Source organism: Myotis nattereri (assembly GCF_964212035.1).
Source record: "Myotis nattereri genome assembly, chromosome: 3".
Classification (NCBI taxonomy): domain Eukaryota; kingdom Metazoa; phylum Chordata; class Mammalia; order Chiroptera; family Vespertilionidae; genus Myotis; species Myotis nattereri.
In genome coordinates, this window is record NC_138077.1 from 210,319,718 (window position 1) to 210,347,559 (window position 27,842).

The 27,842-nt window shown below is 44.9% G+C and overlaps 2 protein-coding genes across 2 annotated transcripts in view; one reads left to right on the plus strand and one right to left on the minus strand.

The window, feature by feature from the left end:
* The window catches only part of MTOR (mechanistic target of rapamycin kinase), a 115,885-nt gene that overhangs the window by 28,016 nt on the left and 60,027 nt on the right, over window positions 1–27,842 (plus strand). Inside the window, exons 22-29 of the mRNA XM_081086496.1 lie at window positions 1,418–1,585; window positions 2,289–2,401; window positions 2,716–2,878; window positions 3,988–4,080; window positions 4,774–4,920; window positions 9,543–9,685; window positions 12,577–12,739; window positions 12,874–13,019. Of these exons, the coding sequence (XP_080942622.1) occupies window positions 1,418–1,585; window positions 2,289–2,401; window positions 2,716–2,878; window positions 3,988–4,080; window positions 4,774–4,920; window positions 9,543–9,685; window positions 12,577–12,739; window positions 12,874–13,019 (1,136 nt within the window). The remainder of the gene's footprint in view (window positions 1–1,417; window positions 1,586–2,288; window positions 2,402–2,715; window positions 2,879–3,987; window positions 4,081–4,773; window positions 4,921–9,542; window positions 9,686–12,576; window positions 12,740–12,873; window positions 13,020–27,842) is intronic.
* ANGPTL7 (angiopoietin like 7) lies at window positions 18,921–24,876 on the minus strand. Its single transcript, XM_081086497.1, has 5 exons — window positions 24,231–24,876; window positions 21,857–21,957; window positions 21,092–21,286; window positions 20,369–20,567; window positions 18,921–20,128 (listed from the first exon to the last, which is right to left on the minus strand). Exons 1-5 carry the CDS (start codon window positions 24,598–24,600, stop codon window positions 19,959–19,961), a joined length of 1,035 nt encoding a protein of 344 aa, XP_080942623.1. The 5' UTR covers window positions 24,601–24,876; the 3' UTR covers window positions 18,921–19,958.

The following is a 27,842-nucleotide window of genomic DNA, read 5'->3' on the forward strand; positions in this document are numbered from 1 at the left end:
GCTATGACGTGCAGTCACTACCAGGAGGCAGATGCTCAACACAGGAGCTGCCGAGCTGTGGTGACTTTGCAGCTGCAATTCTCAGGTGATGCACCCGGAACCAGAGAGGAGAGCCTGCGGGTGCGTCACCCAAGAGCCGCCCTCTCACAATCTGGGACCCCTTGGGGGATGTCAGAGCCGGTTTCGACCCGATCCCCACAGGCCAGGCCAAGGGACCTCACTTGCCAGAGAGACCCTGCTCACTCTGCAGACGCCCTTTGAGCCTCAGTGCCACCCCAGGTGCGGCCGATGCCACCCCAGGTACGGCCAGCCAGGGAGGGACCGCGGGTGGTTGGCTCCAGGGCATTGTCCGGCCCATCTCACCCAGTCCCGCCCCACTGGCCACCTTCTAATTTTCTTTCAATGTGCACAAATTCATGCACCGGGCCTCTAGTGTAATTATATGGGTATAGAAAGTGCTTTTTTTATTTTAAAGGATGTTTTTATTGATTTTTTAGAGAGAGGGAGGGAGGGAGGGAGGGAGATAGAGAAACAGAAACATTGATGAGAGCATCATCATCAATCAGCTGCCTCCTGCACACCCCCCATGGGACCAAGCCTGCAACCCAGGCATGTACCCTGACCAGGAATCGAACTGGCGGCCTCTTGTTCCCTGGGTGGATGCTCAACCATTGAGCTACATCAGCCAGGTGAAAAGTGCTTCTTTTGTGCCACTATCCAGGCCTGAAAATGATATTGGACAGTTGTCAGATGATAACCAACAAAGTCTAAATTCAGAAAGGGCAGGACACGTTGTTACAGTGGAATAGCCCTTTGGGAGAGACCAGGTGATACCCAAAGTAAAGAATCCACCCTGGACTCCTTGAGAGCTCCAGGTGACGTATACTTAGTCGTTTGTTTGTCTGTAAAGGTGTGTTTGGCTGGAATATGCCATGTGCTCTACCAGATTCTGGGGAGATGGGTGGACCAAAGGGGTTCTTGCCCTTAACTAGCTTACAGTCTAGCAGAGGAAGAGTTGCAATGAGAATTATTACAGGTGCTAGAAAAGAGGAGGGCAAAGGGACCCAACATGGGTAACGGAAGGAGAGTAGGAAAGCCTTCATAGAAGGGAGGCTTGAGTCAGGTCTAGAAAGAGGTGCTCAACCCTTGCTCAGCTAAGAGGTGGGATTCTAGGTAAAGAGCAGCATGAGCAAAGCACAGAAGAGCACAAGTAGCCTTGTGCATTCAGAGAAATGCAGTTTTAATTTGTTCACCGTCACTGTGACAGAATACAGGGAGGCCCAGGGAGAGGAGAGGGAAAGGGTTTATCTTGGGGCGGACCGTGTCAGTGTTATTGCTCCTTTTGGCCATCTCAGTTCCTTGGTTCATACCTCAGCAGAGGGAAACCTGACTTTGCTCCGCTCTCGCCTCTTTGTAGGAATTCTGGGTCATGAACACTTCAATCCAGAGCACGATCATTCTTCTTATTGAGCAGATTGTGGTAGCTCTTGGGGGTGAATTTAAGCTGTATCTGCCCCAGCTGATCCCACACATGCTACGGGTCTTTATGCATGACAACAGCCCAGGCCGCACCGTCTCCATCAAGGTGAGTAGCCAGAACTTCCTGTAGAGCAGCGGTTCTCAACCTGTGGGTCGCAACCCCTTTGGCAGTCGAACGACCCTTTCACAGGGGTCGCCTAAGACCATCCTGCATATCAGATATTTACATTATGATTCATAACAGTAGCAACATTACAGTTATGAAGTAGCAACAAAAATAATTGTATGGTTGGGTCATCACATGAGGAACTGTATTTAAAGGGCCACAAGGTTGAGAACCACTGCTCTAGAGAGATTTCCAGCATCCGTCAAGGTCAGCTAGGAGACAAGACCCTGTTCTGAGTGTCAGGGTGGTGCTTGGTCCACAAGACTGACTCCAAAGAATACTAATACCTGCTACACACAGCTTATAGTTTGCAGAATGTGTACTGTCCTTGATTATCCTTATGTTTTGTCTCCTTTAATGGATTATTTTTGGTAAATGTTTTATCTCAGACCAGTTTTTTTCAGTTGTCTAGCATTGGATTCCTTACCAATTGAAATAAGCTCAGAGAAAGCAAAGTAATCTGTAAGCAAAATAAAATGAGGGGAGAAAATGCTGCCGAAAGAATGTAGTTCAAAGCTACTTAACAAAGGCTTTTCGGAGGCCCCACAGAATTTGAATTCCCCATAGCACTGCCCCTCCATGTACTTCAGTACTTGACCCCTGACCTCACCTGTCCGTTGCTGTGCCTTTGCTCCCTCTGCAGTTGCTGACTGCAATCCAGCTGTTTGGCGCCAACCTGGACGACTATCTTCACTTGTTGTTGCCTCCCATCGTGAAGCTGTTTGATGCCCCTGAAGTTCCACTGCCATCTCGGAAGTAAGCACCTGCTCTTGGGGACGAATAGTCAGCAGGCCTTTAGCATTCTGTTGAAAATGTCCTGTTTTAAAATTCCCAGGCCATCTTTTGTTGTTGTTATTGCAACTCCCATTATTTTAGTCCAGAAATGTTCCAGATTTATGGAAATCTTAACTGTCCCCATCCCACTGAAATATATGTTAGATCCATGTCACCCAAAATTCCTCAGAAGCCATCCCTCCCCATTCAGCACTGATTGCTAAGGTAGCCCTCAGCCACTTCTCTTCCTTTGGGGTTATATGTTAGCAGTTACTGTATGTTAGCGATTGTTGTAGGGCAGCTCTGGAGACAGTGGACCGCCTGACAGAGTCCTTGGATTTTACTGACTACGCCTCCCGGATCATTCACCCGATTGTTCGAACCCTGGACCAGTGTCCAGAACTGCGTCCCACAGCCATGGACACGTTGTCTTCCCTCGTCTTCCAGCTGGGGAAGAAGGTGAGGCAGTCTCCGCGGACACACTCTTCTGCCTGCCTTTGGAGGAAGACTGGACTTCTCCATCTGTCAGTCTGTAGGCCTCACACTCTGTCAGAAAACTAGGAATTATAGGCGCTTTTTTTTCTCCCTTTATTCAGCAAATATTTATTGAGCCACCTATTTGGCCGGTGAAGTGCTGCTCTGGGGATAACCTAATAAACAGAATAACGTCCTTGTTTTCACAGAGCTTACATTCCAACGAAGCCAAAGTTAGTACACGCAGTTTGTCTCAGAAGAATGGTGGAGGGAGTGGGAGAGATGCTCTTTATTCAGGGTAGATAGGGAGCATCTCTGGTAAGTTGACATTTGAGCAGAGGCCTAAATAAAGTAAAGGCCCAGTCCCAGAGAGAGGGGTGCAGGCAGAAGGAATAGCAGTGCAAGGGTGGGACATGGCAGCGTGCCTGAAGAGTCAATGAACAGCAGAAGAGCAGTGAGACTTCAGAGGAGGAAACAGGGAAAGTGCTTAGAAAAGGTCCGAGATAAGGCAGGGCTGGGTTGGGGCATGGAAACTTGGTGTTGGCTGGCAATATTCAAAATGTAGTCCCAGATGAGCAGTGTCCTAATCTACATAGCTGGGAGCTGTTAGGAATGCAGATGCTCGGCCTCAGCGCAGACCCACTGAACCGGACACTCTGGCTATAGAGCCAACAATCTGGTTTCATAAGCCCCCCAACCCCCTGCGGTGATTCTGACGCCATTTGCACATGATTGTTGTAGCCATTGTACTTTGGCTTTTACTCCAAGAGCCAAGACTGGAAGTCTCTGGAGGATTTTGAGCACAGGACGACTGTGATCTGCCTAAGATTTTTAAATGATTACTCTCAATGCCGTGTGGAAGAATAGCCTAGGCCACGAAGGAAGCAGAGAGGCTGTTAAAAGGCTGTTGCAGTAACCCAGATGAAGGTATCTGGATAGATTTATAGCAGGAGAGGGTGAAAAGATTCTTCTGAATACCGCAGAGCTAGCCCCACACTCAGAAGAAATAGCTATAATGTAGTGGGGGTAATGTTCTTTTCTCAACTTTCCACTCTCCAAAGTAATGGTTTCTGATTTCCTTCCTCCTGTTATAGTACCAAATTTTCATTCCAATGGTGAATAAAGTTCTGGTGCGACACCGAATCAACCATCAGCGCTATGATGTCCTCATCTGCAGAATTGTCAAGGTGAATTGCACTTCATTTTTGTTTCTAAATCCCTTGTTGTCTTTCCTATTGGTATTTTTTAATCTTACCTATGGGACTATATCTACATTTTTAGTTCTCAACCAGGGATTGGCAAAAAAAACCCAAAAACAACACACAACAACTACATTTTTTTCAGGTTTGCAGGCTACTAATACGTGGTTTCTGTTGCAACCACTCAGCTCTGCCACTGCCTCCTAAAAGCAGCTATATGCACACATACGAATGAGCCTGGTTGCATACCAATAATATTTTACCTATGGACACCAAAATACAGTGCTCTGATAATTTAATATGTTACAAAATAGTCATCATCTTTTGATATTTTCAGCCATTTAAAAATGTAAAAACCATTCTTGGCTCTTGGGCCACACAGGCACAGGCTGTGGACTCTTTACTGCCCCTGCTCCTCATCACTTCACCATTGCTCACAGTTGCTTCCTCTGTGCCAGTTGTATGCTCATACTCCTGTCAGTGCTTGTCAGTGACCTAGGGTGACCAACACAGACTGGTCTCCAGTGGGGAATACAGCCTCATTTTGTCCATACTTGGAGCCATGCCTACCTAAGTCCTGGCTCGTCCAGAAGATGTGACCCTCGCAGAACTTAAGGATGTTTTCCAAACTGGGAACATCTTGTGGAGTTGCAGGTCTTGTCTGTCAATCTCTGGTTGCAGGGCTACACCCTGGCCGATGAAGAGGAGGACCCTTTGATTTACCAGCATCGAATGTTGAGGAGTGGCCAAGGCGATGCATTGGCTAGCGGACCGGTAGAAACGGGACCCATGAAGAAACTGCACGTCAGCACCATCAACCTCCAAAAGGCAGGTCTATCGTTTTTTGGGAGACTTGGAAAGGAAAGCCCTCCTCTTCTGTCTTGTTCAAAACTTTCAGTGCTTGCTACCTTTTGTTAAAAACAACCAAAGACCAGCCCAGGAATTTTTCTGAAAATCTAGATACCATCAACTCAGGTCATTTTGTCTTTCTTGGGGTAGCTGAATTATAATTCTTTTTTATTTTTATTTATTTTTTTAATATATTTTTATTGATTTCAGAGAGGAAGGAAGAGGGAGAGAGAGATAGAAACATCCATGATGAGAGAGAATCATGGAGGATCAGCTGCCTCCTACAAGTCCCCCACTGGGGATCAAGCCCACAACCTGGGCATGTGCCCTTGACCAGAATCGAACTTGGGACCTTTCATTGCGCAGGCTGACGCTCCGTATCCACTGAGCCAAACCGGCTAGGGCTATAATTCTTTTTTATTAGAGGGAAAATAAAGAACAAAGTGGCCTTTTGTGCTTTGATAATAAAACGTTCTGTTGCAAATAACGTTTGTTACATGAACGAAACACAACCAGTGAGCCCCCTAGTTAGCACTGGGACTGATGCAGGCTTTTTAAAGCAGGGCTTCTCGGACTTCTCGGGCACGTGGGGTTTACCAACCGCTTTAACTGCTTGTTAAAATGCTTGTTCTGATTCAGGTGGGTTGAAGTCAGGCCTGATACTTTGCATTTCTAACAAATGCCTAAGCTACTGGTTCACAGAACACACTTAGAGTAGCTATACTGACCAACGCTTGGGACATAACCAGCTGATGTATGCCATCAGCCATACACTTCCAAACAGGCAGTTTCATAACCTCTGTAATGGATCTGAGCAGAATAATCATAATTATATCACTGGCTTTTAAGTAAATACACCAGGTTGCTTATTTTTCCCACTTGGCATTAGTCCTTAGTGCTTCTGAGGAGTGTAAGCGGTTCGCAGTTCGGAGTTTAACATGGTATTCCTCACTGTCTGTTAGCAGCTGACCCAAGGCAGCTAGCTGCACTTAGAGTGTAGCGGCAGATCAAGGTGAGGAACTGGACAGGACTGAGTCCCAACTGACCCTTCTCTTCTTGGCCAAGCCCATAAAGATGTGAGCACAGACCTGTGGGCATGTGTTCACACACAGTTCAGCACATTTGGGGTTTATTACTGACTGTGATGTCAGTCTTTACCCTCCCAGACAGCTTAAAATGACCACTGCTGAGAGACGTGTGATAGTTTCAGATGGCCTTCTGAGCGATCCCTGGGTCAGGAGTGACAGTTTTCCCGCTGTGGGCTTTGGACTGCTGTCCCCAGACTCGAGGAGGAAGAGAAAGGTCATCAGTCACCTGGCATTCCCAGGCAGTTTTGAGGCCACCTTATTGACACCTCACACTTGAGGGAAGGACTGAGCAAGAAGGCCATTTCCACCGTGATGTTTTCAGTTGCCTAGGTTCAGAATGTTCTTCCAACCAGGCAGCTGTCCACCCTGCTTTAGAGCTTTGGTCTCTATTTTAGGAAATTCCCCAATAGTCAAGCTTGTTTCCAGGAAGTTTTGCTTTCTACTCAGGACTTGGAAAAATAAGCATAACCATTGCCAAATCAAAAAAAGAAAAATCTCTAGATTATGTACCCTGAGAGAAGAGATCAAGTTCAAAAGCCTTGAACAAAATCCTCCAGAGCTACCTCTCAGCTCCATTTCATCAAAAAGTAAATTGTGCTTCTACATATGTACTAGTATGTGTTGACAATTAGGGATTGGAATAGTTGCCAGTTTTAATCAGCTTTCAAAATAACAGTTTGCCACCTCAGTCACCTTTCTATTGGCAGTGCTAATAGAGGATTTCCATGGTACAGAAAACCATTATGTATACATGTTGAATACCTTCCAGGATTTTCAGCAGTTTTTACTGTCTTACAATCATCTATTAGGTCTACCTTCTGAATGAGTAAGCTGACATCCCAGCAACCTGTACCAGCATTACCAGACAAAGCAGTCAGCAGGCGGTAGGCAGGTGGCAGAAGGAAACTGGTATCTAAACAGTTACTAGAGAATGCAGAGAATTGAGAGTTTAAATTAAAGAACACAGGGAAAGGCCCATGTAGAGGACTTGGCCGTTAAGCTAAGATTTTTTTAAGACCTATCTGCTATCATTGATCAGGTGATAACAACAACAATGATATCAGTAACAGCTACCAACATTTGTTGAGTGCTTTCTGTGTGAGCCACATTACGTATATTGATTCATTTAATCTTCACAATAACCCTATGAGTTAGGTGCTATTATTAATGTCCCCATTTTACAGCTGTGGGCATTGAGGCACTGAAAGGTTAAGTAATTTGCCCAATGTCAGCTAGAAAATGGTGGAGCCAGGATTTGACCTAAATAGTGTGACTCCAAAGCCAGTCTCTTAACCACTGTGCTGAATTGCCTCTGCCTTAGCCAGGCTCAGCCTCATGTTAATAGAGGGCAAAGACAGTAATACTTTCTTGCATGTGTCTAGCTTTTAAAATGCCTTGTACTACAGTGCAGCTATCCGGAGACTCATTGTGTAGGGAGGAAGCTAGAAATCCATGGATAGAAAAGGACCGATGTTTCTATTTCATTCAGCAGAACAGGGTCTAAAAGGCAAGTCTTTAGTACAGGGGTGGGCAAACTTTTTGACTCGAGGGCCACAATGGGTTCTTAAACTGGACCGGAGGGCCGGAACAAAAGCATGGATGGAGTGTTTGTGTGAACTAATATAAATTCAAAGTAAACATCATTACATAAAAGGGTACGGTCTTTTTTTTTTTTTTTAGTTTTATTCATTTCAAACGGGCCGGATCCGGCCCACGGCTGCTTTAGTATCTAGTTGTACTCTTCCTTCTAATTCAGGGGTTTTCATTGTGTGCTCAGTGAGAATGCTTCACATAATTTTTTAGTTTGTCTCTTCTAGTATCTCTACTTCACTTTCTGGTATAAAATAGTGATTTGTGTAATATCACTCTTTGGTAACTCATCAAAAGCAGTCGCAAATTGTACAACTGAAACTTACATAATTTTATTATCCAGTGTCACCCCAATAAATTCAATAAAAAAGCAGCAGTGCCCAGCCAGTGTGGCTTAGTGGATGAGCGTTGACCCATGAACCTGGAGGTCATGGTTCAATTCCCAGTCAAGGCACATGCCTGGGATGCCAACTTGATCCCCGGTAGGGGGTGTGCAGGAGGCAGCTGATCAATGTTTCTCTTTCATTGATGTTTCTACCTCTCTATCCCTCTCTTTTCCTCTCTCTGAAATCAATTTTTAAAAAATAACTTTTTGTTTGTTTGTTTAAAGCAGCAGCAAATCTCCAGTTTATCCCAGGGAGGGGATGGACTGAGTTGGTGGTGGTTAGGTGCTGTAGCACCTAGGGGCCTCTTCACTCCCTGTTCCACTTCACTTGAGAACTTCTTCTGTAACTTCAGTGATTTCCTAGTTCAGGGAGGACTGACATGTCTATTCTGCTGAAGAAATCTTTTAAGAATATATTTATACAGTTTGGGGTTTGGTAGTTAGGACCAGGCCAATACAAAAGAGATGTCATTTTTGTAATAATCGCAACCATTTTTGCTCATCTTTCCCAGGTAGGCCCTTAAGGTAACATTGCCCGCAGGTGAGGAGGACTGGGGCTCAAATGTAGCCAACAAGTAATTTGCCCAGAGTGCTATGACCGCTAAGTTGCAGAACTGGGATTCCAACCAGGTGTTTCTGACCAGAGTAACGGGCACCTACGTGCACAGCACTTGCTGTGCCAACCACTGTTATAAGCCCGTTACACATATAAACTTAGTTAATCCTTAAAACACCCTATGAGGTGGGAACTATTTTCCTTATTTTACAGAGGCAGAGACCAAAGCACAGAGGGGTTAAGGGACTTGCCCCAGAGGAGGAAACTGAGGCACAGAGGAGTTAAGTAATTTGCCCAGGGTTAAACAGCCAGATTTACACTCAAGCCGCTGAGATCCAGGGTGTGGCTGTTGGTCACTGCACTGTACTGCCTGTATCCAGAGCCTGAGTCTTTCCATCCATCTCCCTACGCTGCCCCTGGAGTAACTCTCAGTGCCTGGAGGGCCCAGAGTCTTGAGGAAAATTGGAGGGCATGTACTAGAAAGTAAAAACAAAATCTGCTGTACACCTTTTGTCTCATTCCACTATGGTGCCATGTGCCTTGGGCTCACTGCTCATCTGATTGTAATATGACTCATGATGCTGAGAACCTGAGCGTTTCTCCTCTCCCTGTGTGACTCTACTGTCAGATGAGCCAGAGCCCTAATACAGAGAGTGCCCAGGGCCCTTCCCACACTGCACAGGCCATTCGTTGAATGTACTCTGAATGTGACAGTCCCCATCCTCTCTGGGTCTGTAGAGCTCTCTGCTTTGCTGATAGAATCCAGCACAAATGAGTGGTAAAACAGGCTTTTTCTATACTGTGGTATATTCTAGAGGTTGCTGTTTTTGCTCTATGGCTTTTAATTAAATACTACTCTTTCATATTTGTGCTCTGGGGGAATTTTATAAATCAAAGAAGTAGGATAATAATTACATGGATGAGGGCTCTTTACATTTGGCCCTTGAAGCTGATGGTTTTCCATTGTCACCTGTGGAATTAGGCCTGGGGAGCTGCCAGAAGGGTCTCCAAAGATGACTGGCTAGAATGGCTGAGGCGGCTGAGCCTGGAGCTGCTGAAGGACTCCTCATCGCCCTCCCTGCGCTCATGCTGGGCCCTGGCTCAGGCCTACAACCCTATGGCCAGGTATGATGTGTGGGCTCCTTCTGCACAGCCTCAGATCGGTTCGAGAGGATTTACACATAGAAAATCACATACAAGAATTGGTAATAGTAATAGGCAACCATAAAAGGGCTAGTAGTTTTTTTTGTTTGTTTGTTTTTGTTTTTTATATATTTTATTGATTTTTTACAGAGAGGAAGGGAGAGGGATAGAGAGTTAGAAACATCGATGAGAGAGAAACATCGACCAGCTGCCTCCTGCACACCTCCCACTGGGGATGTGCCCACAACCAAGGTACATGCCCTTGACCAGAATTGAACCTGGGACCTTTCAGTCCGCAGACCAAGGCTCTATCCACTGAGCCAAACCAGTTTGGCAAGTATTAGTTTTAATCTTGCTAACTTCTGGTGGGGTGGGGAGGGAGTACACAAAAAGGCAAATGGAAAAGCTCATATTGCAGGAAAAGCATCCATTTTAACCTTGCTGGTAGGCTTTCCTTAGTAGATTTAGGTCCAAAATTTTAATTAAAAGTCATTTATAACTCTGAAAACAACTATATAATAGTTTAATATAGCCTGTTTCCAATAATAATATTTTCTAATTATTTATTGCTGCATTACAAATACCCCAGAACTTAGTGGTCTAAAACAACAACAGTCATTTTATTTGGCTCATGAATCTATAATTTAGGCAGGACTTGTGGAAACAGCTGACCTCTGCTCCACAAAGAGTCAGTGGGGGTGTTCATCTGGGGACTGGAAGGTTTACTTTCAAGATGGCTTATTCATATGTCTGGCAAGTTGGGGCTGAGTAGCAACTAGAAATTCAGCCCTGGCTAGGGCCCTTGGTTCCTCTCCCCATGAATCGCTTGGTGGATTGCTTGGGCTTCCTAGGAGAATACTGGCTGGGTTCAAGAGTGAGTGTCCCCAAGGAAGTGCATGGACCAGTATTTGTATGACCTAGTCTTGGAAGTCCCATAGTGTCACTTCTGCCAGACTGTAGTCGAATATAGTCAACAAAGACCCACTCATATTCAAGGGACAGTGTTTAATTGACAGATAGGGCCGTGGATGCCCCATGATAGGGGAGTAGCACAATTCTAGAAGAGTATATGCAATAAGAGAGCGTTTCAGCCATCTTTGGGAAATAGAATTTGCCATGAAAAACACTTTTAACTGGTAAATCTTAAACAGTTATTAAAAATTAGGTTTATAAAAAGTTATAATGTATGCAAAAGATTTATAGTATAGTGTAAGTGAATAAAATGGAATACAAAATGGCATAAATGTGTGTTTAAAACTATTAAAAACATATGTACATAGGGAAAAGATTAGAAAGTAATACAACAATGATTATCTCTGAGTAGGAAGATTTAAGCAATAATTATTTTCTCTTCATTTTTTTCCCCTATTTTCCAAAATTTTCTACAGTGGACCATTATTATTTACACTGAGGCATAAAATGGTGGTTTAATGGACAGATAGCTCTTCTCATTCACCAGAAGCAAAGAGCACGGCATTTCATTTCATTTCACTTTTGGCAGCACAGCTAGTGTGCTGTTGGAGTGTATTTAGCAGGTGGTGGTGATTTAGCAGTGTATTTAGTGATGGTCCCTGAGATTGTTGCTTTGATGCCATGATTTGGTTCATCTCATTTCTTTCAAGTATTTTTCTCATGCTTTAAAAATAGTTCCTAGGACTTCTCTGTTTCCACAGTGTGCAGATTTCGTATGTTTAGCTGGCGTGGCGTACCTCTCTTCCACTCCAAGTCACTTTTGAGCATAATGCCATCCAAAAGAGACTTGTGATAAATACACACATATGTGTTTATCTTCTTAGTGCAACATATTTTCATTTGGGATCCAATGTGGCCTCGGACCTAAATCAGAAAGCTTTCTTTCTTAATTTGCGTGGGACTTCTTCCCATCTTTGTGTTATCCTTTGAATTTCAGATATTGTTCTTTCCATCACATTCCAAAATTACGTACATTGGTCTGATTTAATCTTTTAATGTAACAAAAGTGAATGCAGAGCCATCAAATGCTAAACCTACACATTATAAGCATATTCTGTAGTTTCCAAGTCCCCTCCCCCCAACATTCACCTAAAAAGAGGGGTAGGATTAAAGGCCAGATGTCAGGGGTGGCATATATGTCCACCCATATGATGCTGTAATGATTTTTAAAACTAGTTTTAGTAACCTTAGAAATGGCATCTCTGGTTCCAGGTCTTCCTAAGGTCCCAGCTGTAAGAGACTGGCTCAGACAATCCTTCAAGACTTACAGACTTGGATTCTATCCTCTAATGCTTCCAGTTTCTTAAGTTCTGTTGTCATTTTGTTTATGACTATCCAAAAAAAGGATTCTGGTTTTATTTTGAAAAGAAGTAGCAGATGCTGCCTTTGCCATTTCCAATTTTAGGAATTTGGACATTGTCTAAGAAACATCCCAAGAACCATTGGAGGATTATTTTCAGCATCTGTGACTGCCAACTTCTGTGATAGAAGTCCCCTTTCTGATCGTTTTTTTCCAGTGAGGAGAAGTGATGCAAAAGCTGCCAAGAAATGTGCCTTTTACTTTTCTATCTCCTCCTGCCCCCACACAGTCCCTGTATATCACGGTGTCTACCTGCACTATAAAATAAGTCATCAGTAGCCACAAAGGGGTTATTTTAATTTAGTTGAAATGAAATAAAGTTTAGCATTCAGTTCCTCAGTCGCACTTAATATAGTTCATGTGCCCAGTGGCTACTGTGTTGGACAGGGAAGATATGACCATTTTCAGCAAGTTCTGTTGGACAGCACTGGTCTGTATAACCAGTATCAGCGATGCCAGGAATAGACTGGTGGGTATGACTGTGCCAGGCAGAGGCATGAGAGGTGTTCCAACCTCTTTCTCCACCCCTCTCTGCCTTCAGGGACCTCTTCAACGCTGCCTTTGTGTCCTGCTGGTCTGAGCTGAATGAAGACCAGCAGGACGAACTCATCAGAAGCATCGAGTTGGCCCTCACCTCACAGGACATTGCCGAAGTCACACAAACCCTCTTAAACTTGGCTGAATTCATGGAACACAGTGACAAGGTGAGACTTTTCCCCATTGTTCAAATGGAGCCCGACAGGGCACCAGCTGGTGGGAGGGGAGAAGCCCCCACGCAGCCCACTCTTATTGGTGCCCCACCTGCCATTTTCCTATGCTGGGGTTTGCTCTCCTCCAGGGCCCCCTGCCATTGAGAGACGACAATGGCATTGTTTTGCTGGGTGAGAGGGCTGCCAAGTGCCGAGCATATGCCAAAGCGCTACACTACAAAGAACTGGAGTTCCAGAAAGGTCCCACCCCCGCCATCCTAGAGTCTCTCATCAGGTAAACCCTTTTAAATTGCTGCCTTTATCTCAAATGACCTCTCTTCTCCCGCCAGTTCACTGGAGTCACTTGGAGACTTCTGCTCTGTGAAATCTGCCTCTCGGGTCTGGTCGATACATTTAAATAAGATGTTGTGATGCAGATGGCTTTCCCTAGTATTCCAGCCCTAATTGTCATTTCTCTTGATCCTTAGCACTGGGGCTCCTCTTGTTTTCCAACCTGTGCTTACTTGTCCCAATGAAGTCAGTCTAGAAGCAACTCTGTTTCCATAGCAGCCTAGAAAAATAGCTTTTCAGTGTGGTTTAGGTAGTGCTCTCTGGGGCAGGAGGGGGAAGTGCTGGTTCCTGTGCCTCAGGGGCCACCCAAAGGCAGGGCGGGCTTTATCCATACATATGTTGGTGCCTGTGTTGTGCTCCTCTGGAGTCTGTGATTATAGAAGGCAGAGCGATGTCTGAGATTCACTGGTCCTTTCCCCTGATTTAGTTATGTTCTGTCCTCTCATAAGCTGGTATTGAGTCTTCTGGATACGGAAAAAATAGGTTGTTTAATAAATTTTCTGCTGTTATGAAATTACAAGCAGCCTGAAATGTTAGTTCCTGCTCTTGGAGAACTGCTCACTTCCCCTAATGATGACCAGAGAATATTAACCCTGGGATCTAATTCTCTTCTTGTAAATGCCAACATGATAGTGTAGGAACGATCCCCTGGCTGGTAAGTGCCTCCAGAGCGGCTGGAACAGGCTGCTGTGTGTGCTGCTTCCTTCACTTACTTGAGAGCGTAACCAGATAGCAAGTTCTCCGCCAGCTCTGCTTTTGAGTAGACACTAAAAGTGTTCCTGTACACACTAAAATGTGATAAAACAAAAACAGTACAAGCATGTTTTTGCCCAACAGAATTGGACTTGGAGAGAATGTTGATTTCTAAAATACCACATGTTATTTTAGAAGCCTGCCATGCTAGGGGTAGGCGTCAGTTTTCAATTAGGTACAGCACATGTGAAAACCTGTGTTTTTTCCTCCCGTCTCTGTCGTAGGTAATGCAATCTTGTTTGGTAACTAATAGAAAACCCGGTAACTGAATATAATAACTTGAACATCAAATAACTAGTTTTGCACCTTAACTTCCCTGCTAACCTTTTCTGTTGGAGACCTCTCCAAAGCCTTCCACATCCTACCCCAGATTTCCTCTCACATTTGAGAAGTCATAGAAGCATTAATGTTTATGCAGATTTGTAGTAGGAGGATATAGTCAGGGGCCTGGAAATGTGTTAAAGAAGGTCATTTAACTTATTAAGGCAATATACTTGAAAATAAGTCCTCAGAATTCCCTACAGATTAATGTTGGCTTTGAGAAAACAAACACCTCTGTTCCCAGGTAAAGCCAAGACTGGAAGTTCTGTGGCATGTTCCTAGTCTGATTTAGCTCAGCTGCCTCCCTTCAGTTGGTCTCCAGACCAGAAGGTCCACCTGTTTTTGTTTCCATTTATAGATTTTTCTACTGATTTTCTAAACTGCTTTTCCTAAGCACCATTGCAGTGTTCTGGTGACATTTTCATTGAAGAAAGTTTGAAGAAACAAACTGCTGTTAAGGAAGTCTCTCTCAGCCTCCCCAGTCCACTAGTGGGCCTCTTGGAAACCCCTTCCAGTGGTCAGACCAGTGGTGGTTGTACATCCCTGAGCCACTACGTTGGTCTGGTCTTGGGGACCTTGCTCTGCAGTAATAAATGGAATTCCCTGCCTCACAGTAGCTACTGGAGAGCTTGCAGCTCGGTTACTGGCCTGCCTCTGACAAATTACAGATGTCTTACCTGTTTTGTCTACTAGTATTACCTTCCTCGCCTCCAGCTTTATTTTTCCTACTCTTATTTTCTCTTCACTATTTGTGCACCTTTTAAAAGCTCATCAAGTATATACACTGAGTGAATTGCCGTATTCTTTTTTTTTCTTTAAATTCTTTATTGTTTAAAGTATTACATAAGTATTCTTCCCCCCCCCCCCCCCCCATTGACTTCTCCCTGGTTGCCCCTGCCCTAGCACATGCCTTCACATCCTCCCTCCCCCTCCCCTCGCCCTGCCTAATTCTTTATGAAAGAATTAGGTTTGCTGTACACAAGAACATCTTTGCATAGCTGATTCTTCATGTTTATTTTAAAAAGCTATGCTGAGGTGACAACATTTTTCTCTTGCTGCTGGATTGATCTATCGGTCTTCCTACCTATTGACATTTTCCCCCTATCTGCTCCAAGACAAATTAAATCCATGTGCAATCCCCAAATCAGAGTTATCATTAGACAGTATAAATTATACTCATCTCCTCAAAATGCATATACATCAGTAAGTGTAATAGCTTCTTAGGGAAACAGAGGATTAAATGGATATTCAATTATTTGGAAACAAATACATACACACACAGATACATGGCTTTACTTGGTTAGCCCATAGCATTAGGGTAAGGTCTGGTGGCCTGTTCAAGCTGCTGTAAGTATCGTAGATTGGGTGGCTTAAGCAACAAACATTTCTTTCTCACAGTTCCGGAAACTGGGAAGTCCAAGATCAGGGATGGATTGGTTGGATTCTGGTATTGTTCACATGGTGGAAAGTTCTGTGGGGTCTCTTTTATAAGGGCACTAATCCCATTCATGAGGGCTCCACCCTCATGGCCTAAAGATCTCCCAAAGACCTCACCTCCAGCTACCATCACATTGGGGATTAGGCTTCAACATAGATTTGGGGAGACACACAGTCAGTTCATAGCACCTGTTTTTCTTTCTCTACAGTAAGTAGAAGAGAGCGTCTGATCAGAACTGGATGTTTTCATTGCCTAGCCCCTGACATATCTCATTTTAAGAAAATGTTCTAATTGACACATCTGTAGAATTAAAAATAGAAACAGGAGCCAGTGCTTACTAAGCGAACATGTAACTCTAACAACTGCCCCTCAGGCCTGTTCTTTTTCATACCATTCATACCTTCTTGTCTCACATCTTAGAGGATGTGCTCAGAACAACATTGCTCTCTCCTTTGGCTGCTGGGGGTTTTGTCCTCCCTAAGGTCAGAGACCATGATGTGCTCATCTCTGAGTCTTGGTGTCCATCAGCCTGCACAGAGAGGCTTTAAACGTGTTTATGGGGGGGAAAAGGAGACATATGTAATACCCTTTGTAATACTTTAAGCAATAAAACAAAAATAAAAATAAAAGTGTTTATGATCAGAGCCTATACCCTGTAGGTGAGTGGCTGGGTGTTCTGTGCATTCTTTAATAGCCACTCTCCCTTTTCCCTCTGTCCACTCTCAGAAATCTTCCTAGAACATGAATAAACCATAGGCCCTGGCTTAGAACCTCCATCTTATGGTGGTGGTGTTTTTTTAAGTAACTTTTTAAAAATTAAATGTTAATCTTGTTGCAAAAAGTTTATAATTCAGTTACTCAACTGTGTCTAACCTATATGGTGTATATATATAAAAGCCTAAGCAACCATTCAACTTTGATGTGCACTGACCACTAGGGGGTAGACGCTCCGACCAGTAGGTTAGCTTGCTGCTGGGGTCCGGCCAATCAAGACTGGGCCAGAAGGAATGGACATGCCCTGGAGTCCTCCTGTGGTCCCTCCCTGGCCCTGATCATGCACTGGTGGGGTCCCTTAGCCTGGCCTGCGTCCTCTCGCAATCTGGGACCTCTCGCAGGATGTCAGAGAGCCACAGGCCAGGCCGAGGGACCCCACTGGTGCATGAATCTGTGCACTGGGCCTCTAGTATAACAATAAGAGTAAATTTCAGCAACTGTAGGTTTTGATTAGCACAGTATAGATACTTTTCTCCCCCAAATGTATTGAGGAATAATTAACAAATGTAATTATATATATTTAAAATACACAGTATAAGGATGTGATATACATTATGGAATGATTACCAAGATCAAGATTATACCTTCATCGCCTCACATACCTAAATTTGTGTATTGTGTTGGTGGTGAGAATGCTTAAAATATACTCTCAGCAAATTTCAAATATACAATATACAGTACTGTAGTCACCATCCTCTACATCAGATCCTCAGAACTTAATTTATCTCGTAATTGAAAGTTTGTACCCTTTGACCTATACCTCCCCGTTTCCATATCCCCATTCTGTTCCTGGCAACCATTCTATTCTCTGTTTCTGTGAAATCAACTTTTTTTTTTAGATTTCACATAAGTGATGCCATATAATATTTGTCTGTCTTTGTCTTATTTTACTTAGCATATTGCCCTCCAGATTCATCCATGTTGTCGCAAATGACAGAACTTCCTTCTTTCATACACTCTGTGTGTATGTAGGTTGTCTGTCACATTTTCTTTACCCATTCATCTGTTGAAGGACATTTAGGTTGTTTCCATATCTTGGCTATTGTAAGTAATACTGCAGTGAACGTGGGTGCAGGTACACCTTCACGATAGTGATTTCGTGTCCTCAGGTATATATCCAGAGTGGTATTTCTGAATCATACAGTAGTTCTATTTCTAATTTTTTGAGGAACCTCAATACTGTTTTCCATAGTGGCTGTATCAAATTACATTCCCACCAACAGTGCGCAAGGTTTCCCTTTCTTACATCCTCATCAGTACTTGCTATCCCTTGTCTTTTTTATAATAGCCATCCTGCCAGATGTGAGGTGTGAGGTGATGCTGTGTTTTTGATGATCAGTGGTGAGCTTATTGGCCATTTGGATGTCTACTTTGGAAAAATGTCTATTCAGTCCTTTGCCCGGTTTTTAATTGGATCCTTTGGTTTTTGGCTGTTGAGTTGTATGAGTTCTTTATATTTTAGTTATTAACCTCTTATTAGGGATTAAGGTTGCAAATAATTTCTCCCATTCTGTAGGTTGCCTATTCAGTTTATTAACTGTTTTCTTTGCTGTGCAGAAGCTTTTTAGTTTGAGGAGTCACACGTGTTCATTTTAGATTTTGTTGCAAAGAACCTCAGTTTTGTTTTAGTTGTGGGATATTGGGAAGTGAGAGAAACTCATGTACTTCTGCCATAGGCATCCTAGGCTCTTCCTTCTCTCATCTCCTTCTAACCCCCTGATCTTTTTATCCTGTCTTTTCTAGAAGTATTATGCTGGCTGCAAAGCATCTCAGATTCCACTGCCTGCCTTAGGAAGTTTCTGTTTGAGTACCTGTCCCATAGGAAGCCTTACCCCAGTGTGCTTTTCTATTCGGTTTATTTCTTTGAAAATTACCAAGGTTCTTGTTTTTGAGGTTAAGTAGGTTCTCAACAATCAAGGACCATTGATAATATTTAAAAATACTGAGTAGGAATCATGGCTTCCCATAAATGGTTCTTTTCGGCAAGAAAAAATGACTTCCTAAAGGTCAAGACTGTCATCTCTTGTGGCTAAAGATATTTTCCCTCTCTCAATGTGTTAGTTTCTTCAAGTAGAAAGTAGTTTGCAAAATGTTTTGAAGCCAGGTGATGACATTGGCCTCCATGGGAGTTAGGTAGGTGGGTAGGCCAGATCTGACCTCTTCTAGTGACTGTTGCCTTTTTAAAAGTCCCTCGTCTTTTCTTTTAATATGTTTTTATTGATTTTAGAGAGAGAGGATGGGAGAGGGATAGAAAGATAGAAATATCGATGAGAGAGAAACATCATCGATTGGCTGCCTCCTGCATGCCCCCTACTGGGGATCGAGACTGAAACCCCAGGCATGTGCCCCCAACTGGGAATCGAACCAGCAACCTCTTGGTTCATGAATCAGTGCTCAACCACTGAGCCACACTGGCCAGCCTCGCCTTTTGATTTTTGGCCTCCTGCTGCTCCCATGGTTTCCTGAAGTCTGTAACAAACTTGGAGTCTCTTTCTCATTGTTTTCTGAGTTTTCACTTAAACTTTTTATCATGCTCTGAGTGGTAATGGTGATCATTTAAAAATGAACAAGTGTTAAAAGTTTATTGTAGAAGAAAAAAGAAACTTTGAACATTTAAAACAATCTATATTATATTTTTACAAAGCAAAATGCTTATAAACAGCATGAGTTATTAACTATAGTGCCATCTACTTTCATTTTTCAGCCAATTTTATAGACAAGATAAAAAAGGAAGCTCTTCAAGCTCTTTTCTTAAAGAGTAAATAAAAACAGATATATCTGTAGACTGAATCATTCCAGGCAGTGTCTAGACTGAATCATTTCAGGCAGTGTCCAGACTGAATCATTTCCAGCAGTGTCGTGCAAGCATCCATGAGGGAACTTATCACCACCGCCCGCTGAGCTCCCCGGCCACCACCAGACCCACTTCCTGCCTTCACTGCTGTGCCTTGATGGAGGCCGAGCAGAGGAGGCTCTCAGAGGCCAGCTGCAAGGCCCATTGCCTGGAGTTTCCTCCAATCAAGTCCAACCTGGGTCAGCTCACCTCCAGCAGGACAATTACTGTCTTTTTTTTTTTTTTTTTTTTTAAGTGTAGACGGAAGGTAATTTCTTGGATTTAAAAATAGAAACTCCTCTCCCATTACCCCCTTTCATTCCTTTCTTTAACACCCAGGTCTTCTCCTTGGTGAACCAATATATATGATTCTCTTTAGCAAAGGGACTTGTTTTCTGCCCTCACTTCACCTTAGAAATGGATAAAGTCATCTGACAACTTTTTTTTTCTTAGAAAAATCATGTGGAAAAAAGAAGCTGCTGCTGTGTCAGGGATCACGGCCACAAGAGCCCACTCAGGCAAGCCCCCCGAGAAGTCTGTGTCAGGACCCCTTCATTGTGTCCCAGTGCTTCCTCCTGTTACTGTAACATCCTGGGTCATATCATTGTATTGTGTTCCTCAAAGACTTACTCTCTCATTGGAGACTTTTCTCATAAGCCATTTGCCATTCACACCCTGTCTGTCCTCTCTTCCGGTCCTCCTCCGCCCTGCCCAGCCTCCATTGGTCTCCCATTTCTCCAGCCCTGCTCCACAGCAGGCCTCCTTTAGGGCTGGAAGTCTTCTGGGCGGATCTTCATCTCCACCCGTTTGAGGGAGTAGGTAGAGCCGTGCCAGCCGTACCAGGTGATGCCGTCCAGGTGCTTGTTGTGCTCCCCGAGGCGGTAGAAGACTCCGTTGAGGTTGGAATCTGTGCAGCAGTTGTACCAGTATCCACCTGGCACAAGAGACAGATCAGCGCTAGTGGGCTGGGTGTATCCTTCCCTTGGAAATGGCTGATAGATTAGGCTGCAGGGTTTGTTTAGTTGTTTTTTGACTAGTAGTTAAGCAATTGGGGCCAATATAAAAAGGAAATACCGAAGCCAGGATATCAGCCATGCAGTTATAGTTCACACTTTCTCTTTAAGTGGGACTCTGGGCTGATACCCGAACTCTCCCCACCACCCCCAAATCTCACCTTTGCGGAGCTGTGCGCACTTGTCTAAGCAGTTGTCATTGTCCTTGTCCTTGGTGCTGAAGGCTGTATTGTTATGATAGATGAGGGCGTCATTCCCCACGTTACCACTGTAGTTCCCCAGAAAGAGGCGATAACTGTTCAGTTCATTGCCCAAAACAAAGTGGCTGTACTCGGCGTAGCGCACATTGCCTTCCCAGTCCTGTCAGAGGAGGCAGAGCCTGAGAAAAACTGCGGCAGGTAACATTTCATCCCACCCTGCACTCCTCTCTCCAGCCGCAGCCACACATCTCTACTGCTAGGAATCAGAAAACAAGGGTCCCAGACCAAACTGCTCTCCTGAGTCACCATACGCCTTGGTTAGTCTCCCTTCCTCTATCCCCTCACTTCCTTGTTTGTAAGGGGTAGATGTGTGTTTTTACAGTCTCCCCACTTAAAGATGTCATAAGAGTAATTTGAGAAGATAGTGAGGCTATATTCGGGGTCAGTAAGGTTTGCACACAGAGGACCTTGTGTCCAGGTCACTGACTGTCGGATGACTCTGCTCTGGCCTGAGCCTGGCTTCTTCCTGTTGTACCTGCAGCCTCACTTTTCTGAAAAATAGGAATGAACCTATTCTTTCTCAACTGTACTGCAACCTGAAGGAAAACCGTCAGAATAAACATACAAGCCTAAAGTGAGTAAGAATAGGAATGTCCTCCCCAGAATTGTACAGTCATTGCTCACCTCCATCTCCACACGTAGCCGGGTTGGCCGTCTGGAGAGCCGGTGGATGTGTTCATTCCCCAGCCAGAAGTCCCCACGGATGCTGCCAAAGCCCTGCTTGTACTGCTTCCAGTCCCGGTAGAAGGAGACGAGGCCACTCTTTCGTCTCTGAATGATGGTCCAGCCACCACCTGCCATCTCCATGTCACAGAACACCTGGAGCAGAGAGAATGCTCTGGTCAGGGGCCCGCAGAGGCAGGAGCAGGAGCAGGAGCATGGGGTGGACTTCACCTCCCTTTTCCCATCCCTGCAGAGCCAAGGGATGTGTGCATTTCCATGGTCCCCCAGGTGCACTAAAACACAACTCTGCCCAGTGTGGGCGAGCTGGGGCAGGGTGGTTTGCTGAGGAAGACTTATGGAAATTTAGGATGGGGGCAGGTCAGTGCACATGGAGTTCGAAGGGAAAACTCCAGGTACTTCTGATAGGCTCCCTCCATGGTCTCTCTTTTCTCTTCCCCCAAAGAGTAGCTGCTCTAGGACATGACAAGATATTTTAACGAGTTAGGTGGTGGTTCTAGAATTATTTAACCTGGTGTTTGGTTGATAATGGTTTGAAAGGGCCAAACAGATGGCTGGATTCCCCCTCCCCCATAATTTGAGTGTTTGGATAGTTCCCTGGGGTGTTTGTTCTGTTTTGAGTTTCCCTTTGGCTAGACTCTGTCTAGCCCTGCTGTCCCTTTGAGGGCAAGGAGAACAGGGGTAGAGCATGGGTGGTGATGGCCTCACCTCCAACTCAGGGCTGCCCAGGAAGTCATCGGGAGGAAGCTTATACACTCCAGAGATGCGGTAGTTCTTCTGGTAGAGGGACGAACAGTCATAGATGGCATCTGCAAAAGGGACGGACCACAGCAGTGAGCGCGCACACCCCGGCTCCCTGGCAGCCAGGCCTTCCTGCTGCTTGGACATCGGAAGTTTAAGCACAGACTTAATTTCTGCCACAAAATTTGCATAAGTGTTCTGAACTAGGTAGTAGCTGCATGGGAGAGACCAAGAGCCGGTGTGTTTTGGCTTCTTTGGTGCTGGGACTGAGGGCTGGGGAAGCGCATCCCCTGGAGGGCATCAGTGTGACGATCAAACAGGTGGTTTAAGGTTTACTATGAAATAAATGATCCTGTGGTAGGTCTAGACCAGTGGTCGGCAAACTGCGGCTCGCGAGCCACATGCGACTCTTTGGCCCCTTGAGTGTGGCCACGAAGTTTCAGTCTCACTGTACGTGCGCGCCCGCATGTGGTATTTTGTGGAAGAGCCACACTCAAGGGGCTGCAGTTTGCCGACCACTGGTCTAGACCATGAGTTCTGGGATTACTACAGTGTGTGAGGGCCACATAACATGCTCTCATAGATCCAACTTCTGGCACAGCCAGCCTCTATTTCCAGGTCATCGCGAGTATCATGGGGTTTTGTTGTTTCTTGGTTTGTTTGGTTGATTGGTCGGTTTCGTTGTTTTTCAGAGGTAATGGCTACTAGGGCCCTGATTAAGGGAGACAGATTTATAATCTTACCTTTCCCCTGCCTTAATCTCACACTGCTAGACAGTGGAAGTGCACTCTGAGGCACCCTTAGAGGCCTCCCCTGAACAGTTATTAGAACAAGGAAGTGAGAGCATTGGACAGGCCAGCTTTCATGCTGGGCTGATTTAAATGTGTCCAGGCTGCCCTGGGGCTCCTGCTTTATACCAGATTTGTCTCCTTATTCTAAATGTTGAAGACATTGTGGAAGGTTCAGCTTCCCTGAGAGGAGGCAGAGAGTGGGAACTCACTGACCAGAGAGCTTCTGCCCTCTGTGTCCTGGAGCTTCTCTTGGGCCTTCGAGAAGAGCACACAGACGGCAGAGCACATCGGGGAGGGGAGCCTTGAGGATCCTGTCCTTTCCTGAACTTGAGGAGCTGCGTTTGACTCCATGAAACTCCCTGCTGGGAGGTGAGGAAACCCCATTTGGAGGAGCAGGGAGTGGCAGGCAGATTCATCTGTCCGCCCTCGTCTTCTTCATGTCCGATTTCATCTCACGGACCAAATCAGGACTCACTTATCTGGAAAATGGCCTCAGAATAGCTTTCTAGGCCCAAACTGAGGGGTCAGGACGTACATGCTTAGAAAGTGATTTACACACATTGGTTTCGATAACAGAATTGTTAACCTTAATTTCATTTGAACTGAGACTAACCAGTGACTTACTCTATTCTTAGTTCTTGACTTAGTTTGTAGTGTGACCAAAAAGTTTTTATATCAGCAAGAAGTGACTTATCTATAGGATATGCTCCTGCTAACTAATAATTTTGGAAAACCAAATTTCTCTCTAATAAATTCACCTTGACCGGTCTGAGCCAAGCTAATCAGAAGCTGAAAGTTATTTTGCAGGAGAAAACATTAAGTGTGTCTTATTTTTGGCTTCCCAAAAATCCAAATTTCAACATCACCTTTTCTTATTTTCTATATTATTGGGCAGAATTTTATTTTAGATCATGGGGAAAAATTAGAAATATCAGAATTGAGGAACCTTGAGGACCCTGCCCGTTCCTGAAGACAGGAATTTTTCAAATGGCTTTGGGTCATGGCCATACACTTCATTCTGAGCCAGTGAGAAGACAGTTGGCAGAGAGATGATACCAGATCCCATTTATGCCCATTCCATAATGTTAGAGACATGAGAGAACTTCTAGAGTAACAGATGCTGTGGTTTTGGTGTTTGCTCCTGCTTCCTTGGAACCGAGGGTACAGCCTGTCGGCTCTGGATTACAAAGGGGACCAATGAGGAAACTTGAGCCCTCTTTCTAAGACTTGCTGTGTGACTTTGGGCAAACCACGTAATTCTGTGCTCCAAGATGGTAATTCATACCTTCAGTGTGCTGGGACATTGTGTTAATAAAAGAGACCTGTGAAGGTACTGGGTAAATTTACAGAACATTAGAAATCAAAATAAATACTTCCTAAGCCTTTAGTAAAGAGAAAATAGAGCTGGTAGCACGTACCCGAGAAAGTGTATCTCCAAAGAACCCCCCACAATTGTTCTGACCAGGTTATCTAGAAGCAATGTACAGACAGGAGACACTGGGCTATTTGAGGGCAAGGTGGTGAGAAACGTGAGGACACATGCTCCTTACCTGCCGAGGTCTGCGTGACCGTCTGCGCTGCCTGCAGCTGCATGATGTCAATCTGGTTGTTCATTTCAGAGTACTTGCTCTCGGCCTCCGTGAGCCGCGACTCCATCCGCTTGCTGTTGCTCTCCAGTTCCATCACCTGCATGACCACACTGACCCAGTCCTTCTCCTGCTTCTTGCTCAGTTCACTCAGCAGGCTGCTCAGGTTGGCAATTTGGGCCTTGAGCTCCTTCACCTCCTCGCAGCAGGCGGCCACTTTGAGCTGCCCAGGTGTCTTGCGCTTAGGGGGCTTCTGCGGCCACACTGGGTGGCTGACAGAGACCAAGATGAATATGCAGAGCCAGGTCACAGCTGAGAGAGGTTTCTTCAGCATCTTTCGTGGGTCTGGGTGAGGAAGGCTCTTCCTGTGGGGAAATCTGGATCTGCCCGGCCAAGGCTTGCAAAGCTGCAGCAATTAAAACCTCACACTTGCACTCTTGATGAGCTCACCACTGTTTTCTCTTTCCTGGCTCTTTCTTAGCCTTTGTCAAAGCTTGAGCTTCTGAAAGTGCAGCTTAATGGGGTATCCTATAGCTTTCCTCCCCAAGCCGAATGCTCCACAAACTCAGCATCTTAAATATCATTTGCTGCCTGCACCTCCACCCCGTGTGCATGGCGCTTTAGCCCCTCCCAGCTCATCTGGGAGGGTCAGGTGCCTGTTGGGTGAAGTCAGCGTAAACTTAGGCCAGAGAAGGGGAGGAGGGAGACAGGGCAAGTCTTTCTTTCCTTGCCGGCACAGTCTCTGGACCCAGACAAGAGGACTGTGAATTTGTGTATTTCTAGTTTTGCCTATTAGATTATGCCCTTGCCAGCCACTGGCTCAGCTCTAGCAGCAAGCAGAGCAGGGACAGGGAATTTCCAAATTCCATTCTAAAGGTTATATAACCATGGGGTGAGCGCAAGGTGGGCAAAGAGAATTGGGAATAAGATTCCACTCAGCCGGGGAGGCCTGTTAATGTAATCCATGCTGTTTATAGGAGGATCTGGCCTACTGCATGTGCTTTTAACAGGGCTGCTTCTTCCTTCCTCTGGTGTCATTCAGTGTTTCACAAAACCCCCATCCGACCTGGATCTAACACCATCTCACATTTGCACATTTACAACTTAGAAAAGCTCTAGAAAGAGGAAGATGGAGTAAATCTCTTAGGAAGCAAAAAAATGACTTTGTAGTTTGTATGCACAGGACTTGCTCGATTATCTTTCTTTTTACGTACTTTCTCCTTCAACAGAGCAGGCTTCTCACACTTGACTTTAGAAAGATGTCAGGTGACAGCAGGGATGAAAACTCAGGAGTAATTGGTCACCCACATTTCCATTGGTCTTCAGGCAGAACAGAGAATCCTTGGCCCATGGGTTCATGCTTGGAAAATACATTAAATCATAGAGAAAAGAGTCCCATCACCGAATAAAGCCATATCTCTAGTCTCATTTTCCACTTCCTGTGCCATATGGTGCAAATCTGAAATTATTCTCTGTATATCCCTGAAAACAGGGATATTGTAATTTTTCACGTACTATAATTGAAGGGCACTCTTCCTTTGAGAACAAATGGAAAAAAAACCTGGGATTTTAGCAACCATAAATCCTTAAAATGAGGTTTTCACTAAGAATGTATACAAAGCTCCCTTTGTCCTTAAACAGTAACCCTGTCTTTGGAACATACTCTTTTGCTTTCCAAGTTATGGCGCCACTGAGGCAGTTCCTGGTCTGCTCGGCCTGGGTCCTTCACACACAAGCCAAGCCGACCCCTGACAACTTTCCTTCCCTGCCATGATCCCCCCCCCACCGAGTCCTTTCCGGTCAGGGCTTCTAGCTTCTCAGAAAGTCCTTTCTGTCCAGGCAGCTGGAGTTACCAAACAATTTTTTTTCCTCAGAATAAAAAAGCAGTAGAGGATGACGTGGATCAGGGTTTGTTTTCTCACATTGTCTCCTTGGCCTGCTAAAGGGTGAGGATGTTGCTGGCACCCTATAGCAAGTTATCGTTCAGCCCAAAAGAGGCTGTTTACAATTGGCACTGTCAACTGGTCCCAGATCTCTTCTCGCAAATGTCTAGCCCAGCTGGGCTCTATAGTCTCAGCTCCATGGAGTTCATTTCATTAACTTGAGTCTGATCCCAACTGCCAGCATCTGACACAGGGTCTGCTGAACTCCAAGAGGATCTTCAATAGTCTGCTAGCCATCAAATGACACTGAGCTCAGTCGTGTGCCACGGACGTGGTGTGCGCCATACAGTCATGACCCTTGGAGCTCCCGTGTAGCGGAGTGTAGGGGAACCATCATGGACCAGTGGAGCTTTATGGATTCCATCAGCTTTTTGTTTGTTCTTCCCGGGAGCTGTTTCCCCCACTAAACAGGAAATGTTGGGAGTAGGTGTTCATATCTGGGCAGAAAATGAACCAGTTGTTCATATTTACAACCCATGTAGGCAGTCCTTTCTAAGAAAGGTAGGAGGGGGTTTGGCTCACAAGCTCTGGCTTTTAGCATGAGTGCCTATGCTCTGACATGTCTTTTCTGGAAACTTATTCCTAACATAAGGCATAAGTTGGAAACTGGCTTTTCTTATTTGAAGATTTTCTTAACTCGCCTAAGCTGCCCAGATGTCAATAACACCCCCCACCCCCAAATTTTGAATAAAATAGCCAATTAAGGGTATTCCCCATGCCAGGAGATGATCTACCCTCCAGAACATCCACAACCCTTCGACATCCTAAATCTGAATTTCTGAAAGAAGGCAAAGTAAGCCCTTGTTTTGAGTACAGCTAAGCCCATAGAGAAAACCAGGAAGAATATGAGACCAGAGCATTTCCTTCTCTCAGAGGCTTTCACTCCCTTCTCTAAAAATGGGAATTAACTGGAAAAATATGGAGGAACCTGGGTTGGATACCTTAGAGTTTTTCCTTTTCTCCATTTTGCTGGTGGTGAAAGGGATCAGCTTGGTGCTCCCAGGGAAAGCTGGTTTTGAAAAGAAAGCTTATATTCTTAATGAGAAAAGCCAGTGAGCTTTTACTTAGCTTGGAAGTTCCCACCGACCACAGTCCGGGCTGCACAGCCTAGGCTGGCACTGAGGCCTGGCAGCATTCAAGCAGCCCGAGGGCAACCGCTGGGAAGGGCCTAGCGGAGGTCTCTCCTCCAAATGGGACTGTCATGTCTCATTTTCTTGAAAATGCCCCCATTGGAGAGAAAGGCTTCTTTTCTAAAGCATCCCTGCCCCTGCCTACTCTTACACCATCGCTTTCAAAATCGGTGAGGGAGCCCTAGCCAGGTTGGCTCAGTGGATAGAGCGTCGACCAAAGGGTCGAGGGTTCAATTCTCTGTTCCTCCCCCTTCCTTCCTCTCTCTCTCAAAAATTAATGGAAAAAAATCCTTGGGGACGATTAACAAACAAAGTAATTGGTGAGGGAGAGAAACAGCTGCCCTTAGAATCAGACTCTCTGTTATTGAAAAGGTACATCTTAGAAGAACCTGCCTTGCCGTTAGTTAGTATACTTCATGGGAATATTTTACTTCTGAAGTCTCTTCATGAGTCACCCTTTTATCACTCAGTCCTATTTCTATCTCACTTACAGCCCAAGTCCA

Excerpts from the sequence above, each read along its gene's own strand:
- ANGPTL7 (XM_081086497.1), bottom strand. The coding sequence starts at position 24,600 with ATGCTGAAGAAACCTCTCTCAGCTGTGACCTGGCTCTGCATATTCATC. Across the intron at positions 21,287-21,856 it reads TGGGCAGCCCTGAGTTGGAG|GTGTTCTGTGACATGGAGAT; the intron begins GTGAGGCCATCA and ends TCTCTGCTCCAG. Across the intron at positions 20,568-21,091 it reads GGCTACGTGTGGAGATGGAG|GACTGGGAAGGCAATGTGCG; the intron begins GTGAGCAATGAC and ends CTCCTCTGACAG.